General features: G+C 37.8%; 1 protein-coding gene across 2 annotated transcripts in view; it reads right to left on the bottom strand.

Moving 5' to 3' along the window:
• RABGAP1L (RAB GTPase activating protein 1-like) overlaps positions 1-12,478 on the bottom strand; it is a 966,320-nt gene that overhangs the window by 810,226 nt on the left and 143,616 nt on the right. For both annotated transcript variants that reach the window (XM_006887704.1, XM_006887703.1), the window contains exon 10: positions 1,766-1,907. In XM_006887704.1, the coding sequence (XP_006887766.1) occupies positions 1,766-1,907 (142 nt within the window). The remainder of the gene's footprint in view (positions 1-1,765; positions 1,908-12,478) is intronic.

Genomic DNA, 12,478 nt, shown 5'->3' with positions numbered 1-12,478 from the left:
AGACACTGTTGCTCTTGGGTATTTTGGAGAGGTCCCTAACCATTATCATAAAAAATATAAGGATAACTAGTAAAACATGTATGGGAATTTAAAGGGGGGGTGGGACTGGAGGGGTGAAGATAGATAGAGGTGAAACCATAGGGTGGCACAGCTTGGTGGGCAGAGGGAGGGGGTAAAGAAAGGGGAAGGATTCAGGCAAAAAGACAGGATAGGGTAATGATGGGCAAGATCCAATGGTTTTATGAAATCCATGAAAATGATTGTATAAAACAAAGTGTGAATGAAGGATAGTGTGAAATGCAATGTATACTGAATTTTGTAAGCAAACCAATAAAAAAAAGGAGGGGAGAGGGAATTTCTTGCTTCTCTTTGACACAGCAATTATAGATAATTGCTACAAAACAATGTTGTATTAATCTACTCCAGCTATCAACACTACCTCTATAAGACTGATAAAGGAAATCCTTATGTGTCAAAATAGAACTGTGCTCTATATAGTTTCAAGGACTCAATTTTCAGAAATAAATTGTCTGGCCTGTCTTCTAAGGCATCTCTAGATGAACCAGAATCTTCAACCTTTCAGTCAGCTACCACATGCATTAACCATTTGCATCATTTAAGAAATCCCAGTAAATTCTAGAGACTATTATTTTTATGGTAATCAAAGCAAAAATGGTTTCAAAGACTGAGAATTGTAAAACGCTTTCTTCAAAGATGATGTAAATTCAGAAATTTACTTTCAACAGACTCTAAACTATAAGAATATAATGAAAATGAGGCCAAATGAGTTGCCATCAAATCAAAACTTTGACTTTGATGCTGTTGTGTGTCACAACAGAATAGTATTCTACAGTACTTTCAATGGCTGACTAGTAGTAATGATAGCTTAATAGGCCTTTTTCCAAGGCGACTCTGAATGGACTCAAACCTCCAACCTTTCAGTTAGTAGCTGAGCACATTACCAATTTTCACCACTGAGGTATTCCACACAGATAATGTTTTTGAGGGCATTAAACATCTTCCAGTTAGCTCTCACACATAAAAAAAAACAACAAAAAAAAAACAAACAAACAACTCACTGTCATTAAGTCAGTTTCAACTCATATTGACTCTTCATTGGGTTTCTAAGACAATAAATCATAATGGAAAGAGAGTGCCCCACTTTTTCCTCTGGAGTCACTGGTGAATTCAATCACCAGAGATGAGCAGCCTTTGAGTTAGCAGTGTAACTCACTAAAGACTATGTATCACCCAAGCGTCTATAAAAGAAGAGTACTGCACACAGAGACAAATGCTGTATAACTCTTATGAGGTTGGTTAACATTTCTCATCAGTATACCTATAGTCAATAATATTATTTCCAAAATGTGAGTGGCACTAATACAGAAAAAAAAACACAAAAAGACAACTCTGAATTGAAGAATCTCAAATGATAATAAGACATGACTTACTACTGAAATTCTAAAAACACTTGAGAGAAGTTGAAATTTCTCATTAAACATTTGAAAAATACTTCCATGAAATAAAACGGGCAGTGAAAATAGCAAAATGAAGCTAAAAATTTCAATAGCTAGATTAGAGTTACGTTCAGAGTTATGTAACCAATGAACCAAATTCTCTTCTACATGTTGGGGTACCATATCTAGCCTATGAATGGAAAAATCCATAAGTAACCACTCTTCAGGCCTACACAAATCACACACACCTTTGAAGGTAACAAAGTTGGTATAGAAAGACAGAGGACTGAGTAAACTCAATTTCTTACCATCTTCTGGTTCATCCTCCTGGGGTGACATTGGAGCCCCTCCACTAGTAGGAGTAACAGGTTCTTCTCTCTCAGACTCACGCTGTAGACTCACCACCTCATATATTGCATCTCCAGCACTGGTGTGCCCTCTCCCCTCAGACTGAGAAAACATAAAAAGTTTCAATATTAGAAACATAAAGGAACACTAAAGGCAATATTTCAATGGCTCATTAAAAATAGTTTAAATGTAGAATAGGATGTCAAGTTTGATTAGCAGCACATCTAAAGTTGAAAAGTAATCTTTCAAGTGCTTTGTACTTCATGTGACATTCTGAATCTAAATTATGAGTTGTTTAGTTTGGTAGCCTAGGGCTAACAACATATACAGCAATGTAAAAGGAATATGGTTCAAATATTCAAATATTCCACCAGCTGCTCCATGGAAGAAGATGGGCAATCTTCTCTTGTGTTCTTTATTGTCTCTGAAAAACCTGCTGGAGGGCCAGTTATTGGTCAGTTCTGACTCTACGGCATACTACCACCACAACAACAATAGTACTGTTTAAACAAAACATACCATTTGGGGAGAAAAATGTGTGTTTATCAGAAAAAAATAGTTCTTGGCAACCTACTTCAACAGGTAAACAAGGATAATCCATGAGTTCTGCATCTATGGATTTAACTAATTTCTGACTGAAAATATTGGTGAAGTGGGAGAAGCAATTACATGGTCAAAGAAATCTCTTAAGAGCTAAAGGGGAGCTCAGAGTTCTATTTAAGAGGAACTCTGTTAGCCTAGTGGATAGGAAGTTGCGATGCCAACCCAAAGGCATGTGATTTGAATGCACCAGACAGTCCATGGGAGAAAAATGGGCAATCTCATCTTATGCAATGTACAACCTCTGAAAACCCATAATGGGTCAGCAATGGAATTATGAAAACTCAATGGCAGTAAGTTTAGTTACACATTGTATTAAGCATTATAAACAATCTAGATATTACTTAAAGTATATACCAGAACAAGTGAATAAGTTACAAGCAAGTAACATTTAATTTTATATACTGGACTTGTGCATCCCAAGATTTAGGTATTGACAGGATTCTAAACCCAGATACCAAAGAACAACCAAGAGTATTGAATATGCCACAAACTGTCAAAAAACAAAAAAGTAAATCTTGGAGAAAGTTCAGCCAGAGTGTTCTTATAGATGATAAATCTTAGTGTTACATATTTGGGCACGTTATTAATTGTTGTACTATCAAGTTGAGTATGACTCATAGTGACCCTGTGAACAACAGATATGAATCCTGCTCTATCCTGCACCATCCTCAGCATCTCTGACTTACTTGAGAATATTGCTGTTACTCTAACTCACCGAGGGTCTTCCTCTTTTTTTTCTTTTTTTATTATTAAATTTTATTAGTTTTAATGAACATTTACAGGGATTTTGGGTTTTCATTCCTTCATTGCTGCACCATTCTCTCTACCCTCCTCCCAGTTTGTTCTTGTCCAGTTGCCACAGTGCTTGTCAAAGTCAGTTCTGATTAATCTCCTTTGTCAGTGTGTCCTTTGCCATTCCCTATCACTCCTCCCTGAGAGAGACTTCACCCTGATTCATAAGGAAAAGGGGATGGCATATTCTCTTAGCTACTTCCTGCTGAAAAGGGACGCTGTGGGTTTCAGGGTGAAGATCTTCTCTCACTACTCTAAAGGGCCAGTTTGGCAGTAGGAAACACATAGACTATTATGGAGATTGATTTTGGAATTTAGATGCACTAGAAAAGCAAAACCTAAGAGAGTTTGTAAAAACAAGACCAGCACTTCAGGGTCTTCCTCTCTTTTGCTGGCCTTCCACCTCTCCTAACATGATATCCAAGGACTCTTCCTTTTATCCATAGTATATGAGCTGAAGCTTCACCATCCTTCCAAGGTACACTCTAGCTGTACCTTTTGCAAGGCATATCTATTTGTTCTTTTGGCAGTTCATGGGATATTTAATACTCTTTTCAAACATGACAACTCAAAGACATAAACTTTTCCTCTGTCTTCCTTAGTCATTGTCCAATTTGTAGATGTATAGCAAGGGATTGAAAGGACCATGGCTTGAATCAGGTGCTACTTAGTCTTCAGACTGACATCATTGCTCCTCAGTACATTGAAGAGGTTCCTGACAAGAGAATTTGGAACACAAATTCAATTCCTTTGATTCTTTGACTGCTGGTTCCATGGGTATTGACTGCAGCTCCATTTAAGATGAAGTTGTTGACAATTTAAATCTTTTGTCCATCTGTTACCTATCAATCCAGTAGTGAAGATTTTTATTGATATTGAGATGTAATCCATATTAAAAGATGTAATCCACATTGATCTTCTATAACAAGCATTTCAACCCCCTCACTTTCAGTAAGCAAGGTTATGTCATCCGCATAATGCAGGTTGTTAATGAATTTTCTTTCTATCCTGATACCACATTCTTCTTCATAGAGTACAGCTGCTGGAAGTATTTTTTCAGCATATATATTGAATAGGCAGGGAGAAAAGAAACAGCCTTGGTGCATACCTTTCTTAATTTTAAAGCATAAGGTATTTCCCTGTTCTGTTCAGGCAACAATTTCCTGTTCTAGGTATAGGCTTCACATTTTATTGTTATTTGCATCTAGTCCCATAGCAACCCTATGGACAACAGCTCTGAACTCTGCTCTATCTCGAGCCAGCCTTATCATCTCTGACACACCTACCCCATTACCCCAGTTACTGAGTCAATCCATCTCATCCAGAGTCTTTCTCTCTTGTGTTGTCCCTCCACTCTTCCAAGCACGACGTCCCTCTCCAATGACAGTCCCTCCTTGCAACATTCACAAAGACTCTCAAGCATGCAGCTGGACATACAGGACAGACAGAGCTTCAGAATTCTTGTCTCCAAGGAGCAGCATTGTTTCATCCTCTCCAGAAAGAACCTGTTTGTTTTCCTAGCAGTCCATGATATATGCAATACTCTTCTGCAGCACCACAACTCAAAGGCATCAATTCTCCTTCTGTTATCCCTAGTCATTGTCCAGCTCCCTGATGCATGAGCAAGTTAACTGCGAACAACATGGCCTGGATCAGGTGCACTTTACTATCCTGAGTGACATCATTGCTCTTCAGTACTCTAGAGAAGTAACTGGCAGCTGATTTTCCCAATACAGTTTGTCTTTTGATTTCCTCGCTGCTGGTACCAGGAGGATAGATTGTGGAACCAAACAAACTGTAGCTGTTAACAATCTCAATCTCTTCACTATCATGATCCTGCCAATCAGACCAGTGGTGGGATCTTTGTTTTCTTGATATTGAGCTTCAATCCATATTAAAGGCTGCAGTCCTTGACCTTCTGAAGCAAATGCCTAAGGCCCTCCTCAGTTTTGGCAAGGTTGTGTTGTCTGTATAATGCAGATTGTTGTTGAGTCTTCCCCCAATCCTAATGCTATATTCTTCCTTATAGAGCCCAGCCTCCTGGATGATCTGTTCTGCACATAGATTGAAAATACAGAAATGACTAAATGTTCTAGGATTCCAATTCTTCTCAATGTTAACCAGTTTGTTATAATCCATGCAATCAAATACTTTTGCACAGTCAATAAAGCACAAATAAACATTCTTCTCATATTCTCTGCTTTCTACCAATATCTACCTGACAATAACAATGATGGAGTCATGGCCTCTTCTGAACCTAGTGTGAACTTCTGGAAGTACTATGGCAATACACAGTTCTAAATGTTTTTAGATGATCTTCAACAATATTTTGATTCCATGTCATATTATTGATACTGTTCGATCATTCCACATTCTGTTGGATCATCACTCTTGGGAATAAGAATAAATATGGATCTCTCCCAGTCAGTTGGCCAGGTAGCTGTCTTCCAGGATAGGGCAGGGTTCAGATCTGTTGTTCATGGGGTGCCTATGAGTTGTACTTCATGGTGCCTACCAACAATAATAAGATGTTTTTGAATGAATGACTAAATTGATGGCAAAGCATACAGACATTTGAGTGAAAAAAGGCTTAGCCTTCAACTTAAATTTTACTACTAATCAGTTGCATAGTCTTAGATAAATTATTTTAAGAATTATTGTAGCTGTGTCAATAAAATAGGAATAACTATCTCCTATTATGAAGATTAAATATATTTCTGAAATTCGTAGTATCTAAGCAAATTTGTAATTCATCATTTATTCATGATAAAAACTCTCAATAAACTCTAGTGGCAAGAAGCTGCACTGCAATCCCAGAGGTGCGCGATTCAAATCCACCAGCTGCTCTGCTGGAGAAGGAGGGGCAATCTCCTCCTGTACCAGTCAGATCTGATTTGATGGTAAACACACAAAATAATAACAATTAATTTTTTTTAAAAATCTCAATAAACTAAGATCAATCAACAATGTTTCCTCAACATGGTTAAGCTTTTTTATTAAAAATTCAAAACAATGCCATACTTGTCATTGTTACTTGTCTAGTACAACTCACAGCGACCTTTTGAACAAAATACCTGAACCCTGTTCTGTCCTGTGCCATCCTCACACTTCCTGAGACACAAAGACCTATATGTTATAAATACCTAAGTGCTGGGCTACTAACCAAAAGCTTGCTGGTTTGAACTCACCAGATGTACCTTAAGAGAAAGGCCTGGAAATCTACTTACGAAAGGTCACAGCCATTGAAAACCTCTGGAACATATTTCTACTTTGAAACACATGGGGTTGCTAATAATTGAAATTGACTAGATGGCAACTTGTTTATGTGGTTTTTCATACTGTACTAATGATGGAAGAGTCAATGTTTACATTCTGAAAACAAGTGAACAACAAAGATGTTCACAGTTATCACCCTTACACACAAATCATATAAAGTCATAGTCAGTGTAATAAGGCAATGGAAAGAAAATAATAACTCACAGATTGAAAAATAAAAAAGATGAAATTATTCGCAAAAAAAATAAGGATATACTTTTTCTTTCTAAAGGGCCAGAAAGCAAACATTTTAGACTTTTAAAGCCATACCACTCCTGTCACAACGAGATAACTCTGCTGCTGTCATGTCTAAGTATTAACAGTGTGAAATAGTCATCTATACTTAGTTTCCTATAAAAACAAAATTTTCTCCATTTGTTTGATCTCATGTATGACCTAGGGAGCTCTAGTGCCTTAGTGGTAAGAAGTTTTGCTGCCAGCCCAAACACATCCATTTGAATCCACCATCTACTCTACAGGAAAAAGATGGGCAATTTCCTCCTGTGAGATTAAACTGTCTCTAAAAACCTACAGGAAGGTCAACTATGAGTTCATTCTGACTTGATGATACACAACATAACCTAAATATTGTGCCAAGCAATTGAGTTTCAATCACAGTTCCGCTATAAGTTGTAATTTTATTTTCAGTATTCATGTATTTTTAGATAACTGAAATAATAAATCTGCATTTGTAAATTAAACTGCCTTATTCACATCAGAATTCATTACAGCATTTAGTTCCATGTAAATGGCCGAAGTTCAGTAATTGAGGTTTGATTAAAACACATTACAAATATTCATCACAATATGCCCAATAAAAAGCTTTTTAAGTACGGTATAATAATGTCATAAAACACAAACTACCACATTCAAATAACACTATCTAAATGGAGAGACTTTCCCCATTTTAAACACTAAACGCTACTAGACCGAATCTTTAGGGTTAAGCCCAGAATCTGGATTTATTTCAAAGGGCTGCAAGTGATTCTGATGTAAAACATGTATTGATAATTCCTGTCTATAAAATCCTCTTCATTATTGCCAAAAGACCTATATTGAGAAATCATAAATTACATAACATAATCAGCCATCCTCACCAAGCTGTCAAAACATACATTCACAGGTTAGAAGTACATTTGTATTAAGCTTCTATATGCCTTTGAATAGCTGAAGAAAAAGAAAGTCAATCCTAAGCAGAAGTGCTTCTAGTTTTTTTATTTTCCCACAATCTTATTAGAATTCCACAGTCATGTTAATTTTCATCTTTCTGCAATTAGAACAAGAAAATAATATCCTTGTTATTCAGTTATCATTGTTAACAGGCTGCTTATACTTTGTTTTAAATTAGTTAGCATGTATCCTCCAAAGATCTTTTTTCTCTTCTTGTTTCTTTAATAGTGAATAAAAGTCTTTGTCTCCAACTTAAAGGAATGTAAAGGCATGTGGGAAAGTCAGCTGTGAGGGACCTCTCACGAGTACTGAAGAGCAACAATGTTAGGCTGGAGACAAAGGTGCGCCTGATCCAGGCTATAGGCTGTGCAATTATGTGCTATGCATTGGACAGTTGAACAGTGAATAGGGATGACAGAAAGAGAATTGATGCCTTTGAGCTGTGGTGCTGGAAAAGAGTGTTGAATAGACCATGGACAGCTAGGAGAACAAACAGGTCTGTCTTAGAGAGGGTAAAGCCAGAATGCTCCTTGGAGTCAAAGATTCTGAAGCTTCGTCTGACATATTTTGAGCATGTTGCAAGGAGGGACTGGTCCTTGGAGGGGGACATCATGTTTGGGAGAGTGGAGAGACAGAGCAGGAGAGGAAGACTCTCGCCGAGATGGATCGATTCTGTGAGTGGAGTAGTGGGAATGAGTGTGTTTGAGACGGTGAGGTTGGCACAGGATAGAACGGCATTTAGGACTCTTGTACATAGGGTCGCTATGATCACAAGCGACTCGAAGGCACATAACAACAACAACAAAGACATGTTAAATTTAAAAGGATGAAATTTATAGAGTAAAAAAAATCTCCTATGAACTTTATGAACAACAGATCTGAACCCTGTCCTGTCCTATCCTATGCCACTCTGACATGTGTGTGCCCATTGCTGTACTTATATCTTGTGTCAGGCCACCTCACTAACGGCCTTCTCTTTCACCTACTCTTGCCTGTCCAAGTATGATGCCCTTTCCAAGAAATAGCCTCTCCTAACAATACACCCAAAGCATGTGGATCAAGTTTTGTCATCTTTGCCTCCAAGGAGTATAGTGGCTGCACTTTCTTCAAGATAAAACTGTTTGGGCAAGCTCTGGTGACCTAGTGGCAAGAAGCTGCATTGCAATCACCAGAGTTGCATGGTTTGAGTCCACCAGATGCTCTACTGGAGAAGGAGGGACAATCTCTCCTGTAAAACACACACACACACACACACACACACACATAAAATAAAGTTAAAAAAAAACTGTTTGGGTTTTCTGGCAGTCCATGGGATATTCAACACTCTTCTCCAATAACTCAAATCAAAGGCATCAATCCTACTCCTGTCATCCTCATTCACTATTCAGCTTTCAGATGCAGAGCAAATGACTGAAAACACCATGGTCTGAATCAGCTGCACCTGACTGTGCAAAATGACATAATTGCTCCTCATAAATTTAGATAGGTCCCTGACAGCAGACTTTCCCAATGCTGTACATTTTTCTGATCTCCTGACTATTGAAGGGTGCTGTGGATCCAAGTAAGAAGAAATTGTTGACAATTTCAATCTTTTCTTCATCTATCAGGATGCTGCTTATCGGCCCAGTGGTAAGGATTTTTGTTTTCCTGATGTTGAGATATAATCCATATTGAAGTCACGTGCTTCAAGTCCTCCTCACTTTCAGGAATTGAACTGTCATCTACACAGCACAGGTTGTAAATGAAGTTTCCTCCATTCCTGATACCATATTTTTCTTTGTTGAGTCCAAGTTCTCAAATGATCTGTTCAGCATACATAGATATGGAGAAAGGATACAAACTCGATACATACCTTTCTTAATTTTACATCTTGCAGTGTTCCCTTGTTTTGTTAGATTCTTGGTCTAACAATAGAGTTCTGGGATTGCTATTCCTCTCAATGATAGCCATAGCTTGTTATGATCTATATAGCCAAATGCCTTTGCATAGTCAATAAAGCACAAACAGATATTCTTCTGATACTCTCTGCTTAAAACCAAGATTCACCTGACAACAGCAATGATATATGTGGTGCCACCACCTCCTCTAAACCCAGTTTGAACTTCTAGCAGATGATCTTCAGCAATATTTTGCTTACTTGTGATATTAATGATATTTTTTGATAATGTCTACTTTCGGTTGGATCACTTTTCACGAGAATGTAAACAAGTATGGATCTCTTCCAGTCCAGGTATCTGCCTTCCAAATTTGCTGGCATAGACTGGTAAGCACATCCAGGGCTGAATCTGTTAGTTAAAACATGCCATTTGGTGTCCCATCAATTCCTAGGGCCTTATTTTTTGCCAGTATCTTCAATGGAACTTGAACTTCTTTATATCACCACTAACTACTTATTATATGATACTTTAAATATTTCGGTGTTGACCAATTCTTTTTGGTACAGTGACTCTGTTTATTCCCTCCATCTTCTTTTGATGCTTTCTGGATCATTTAAAATTTTCCCCTTAGCATCTCTCAGTACTGGAAAATGGTACAAGGGAAAACTCCTTGCACTTCCAAGCCACACACATTTTCCTAGAGAAAACGGAATGGCTCACTTTCTTCTGTTGACAGTTGAGTCAGAAAGGTTTTTAAGAACAGATAAGACTATTATGATCTCCTCTCAATAACTGAAGATTAAGTGGTCAATATTATCACCACCTCCATTTTATACATGAAGACACACAGACATACAGTGAACAAGCTTCAGAAACAAATCATTAATACTCTAGCTTGTTTTTTGCAGCACTTTAAAGTCTACAAAATGTTAACACAGATATTATATGCTAACATATATTCTTTCTTAATTTCTCCTATGTCTCAAAAAGTCTTTAACATATTTCCTCAAACTTCCTTCATTTAACCACACTATTATATCTTTATAATGTTGTCCCAGCCTTGCTGTGACCTCCTCCCTCCTATAAACTACCACAGCATTTTGAAAATTATTCTCACTTAGAGGTGACATATGATTCGAATAAAACAGTAATTTTTAGATATTTCCTTACTACTAAAAAGGAACAGATTCTTTGATGTAAAGGTCATATTTTAGGCATCTATTCTCACTTGTCTTTCATACTGTGGGGCATGTTGCTGGAGAGGCTACTCTTTGGAAGGGAACATCATATATCATGCTTGAAAGGTGGAGGGTCAAAAAAAGATGACCTCAACAAGACAGAGACACAGTAAGTACAGAAATGGACTCAAGTATGTCAGAGATGATGAAAATGGCACAGGATAGGACAGGGTTCAGGTCTGTTATTCACAGGGTTGCTATGGGTCATACTTGACTCAATGGTACCTAATAACAACATCCTCACTCACTTCAGCTATGACCATAATACTAGAAAAAAGCTTGCTCTTTTGACTATAGTGACTTAACAATGTGTGGGTTAGTTTTATGTGTCAATTTAGTTAGTCACAGGTGACTCGGCAGCATATAAAAACATCACTAGAGTAAGACTATAATGTACTAATCTGAATTTTTTAGAAATAGATATTTGTGTTTAGGGATATGTGAATTTTTTTTAAATTTCTTTATTTTTCATTTCAATGAACATCTACAGAGATTTGGAATTCCATTCATTCATTGTTGCACCCCTCTCCACGCCCCCCCACCTCCCCGTTTGCTCCACTCCTTCAAAAGCAAAAGAAAAACTCCCTCATTGGTACGCAATCATCCACACACATCCCCCAACCCCCAAAATAATCCACTCTGCAACCCTCATTCCGTACTCTTACGATAAACATAATGCCCTAAAATATAAAATATTCTCTCCCCCAAAGACTTCAATGCCGGATGAAGTATGTTTACGGATATGTGAATTTTTAAGGCATGACCATATTGTCTTTTGGGAAGTATATAATGTGTCAATTTCTATTCCCAGTACAGTACTTCTTTAATTGGAATCTGTACTGGAAATGTCTAAATTTATATTTTGTTATACGTTTGTTTCAGTGCATGCAGGTATTGAGTCTAGCTATGTATTGCCCACATATGCTGTTGTTGTTGATGATTGCTGTCGAGTCAAGCACGACTCATACTGGCCCAATGAACAAAAGGCCTGAAGCCTTTCTATAATTATTGTCATTTATCAAAATTCATAGTTTCCAGAGGCATGTTGTTTAGGAAGTGGAAGGCACTCTTGCTTCCAAACCTGTCTTAAACTGGGAGCTCCACCAAACCTTGTCCACCATGGATAACCATTACAGTATTTGACAGCCCAATAGCACAAAGTTCAGCATAGGTTATCTCAGTACAACATATTGACAGAAGAGTGCTGTATCACTTAGAAGAATACTCCTCCAAAATATAGTAACAACTAACTTTTAAATACAAAGGTATTCTCCAAGGTCTTGTTGACTCTAAACAAGAGGCATAAAAACAAAAACGAAGACAAAAAACACAGTCATATATTATGTTGCTGTTATGTGATATCAAGTCGCTTTTGACTCATAGCGACCCTATGTACAAGAGCCCTAAATGCCGTTCTATCCTGTGCCAAACTCGCCGTCTCGAACACACTCATTTCCACCATTCCACTCACAGAATCGATCCATCGCATTGAAGGTCTTCCTCTCCTGCGCCATCCCTCCACTCTCCCAAACATGATGTCCCTCTCCAAGGACCAGACCCTCCTTGCAACATGCCCAAAGTATGTCAGACAAAGCTTCAGAATGCTTGACTCCAAGGAGCATTCTGGCTTTACCCTCTCCAAGACAAACCTGTTTGTTCTCCTAGGTACACATGGTAT

The sequence above is a fragment of the Elephantulus edwardii genome, unplaced genomic scaffold (genome assembly GCF_000299155.1).
Source record: "Elephantulus edwardii isolate Elephantulus edwardi_28Jun2011 unplaced genomic scaffold, EleEdw1.0 scaffold00061, whole genome shotgun sequence".
NCBI lineage: Eukaryota > Metazoa > Chordata > Mammalia > Macroscelidea > Macroscelididae > Elephantulus > Elephantulus edwardii.
This window is presented reverse-complemented; position numbering and strand designations above follow the sequence as displayed.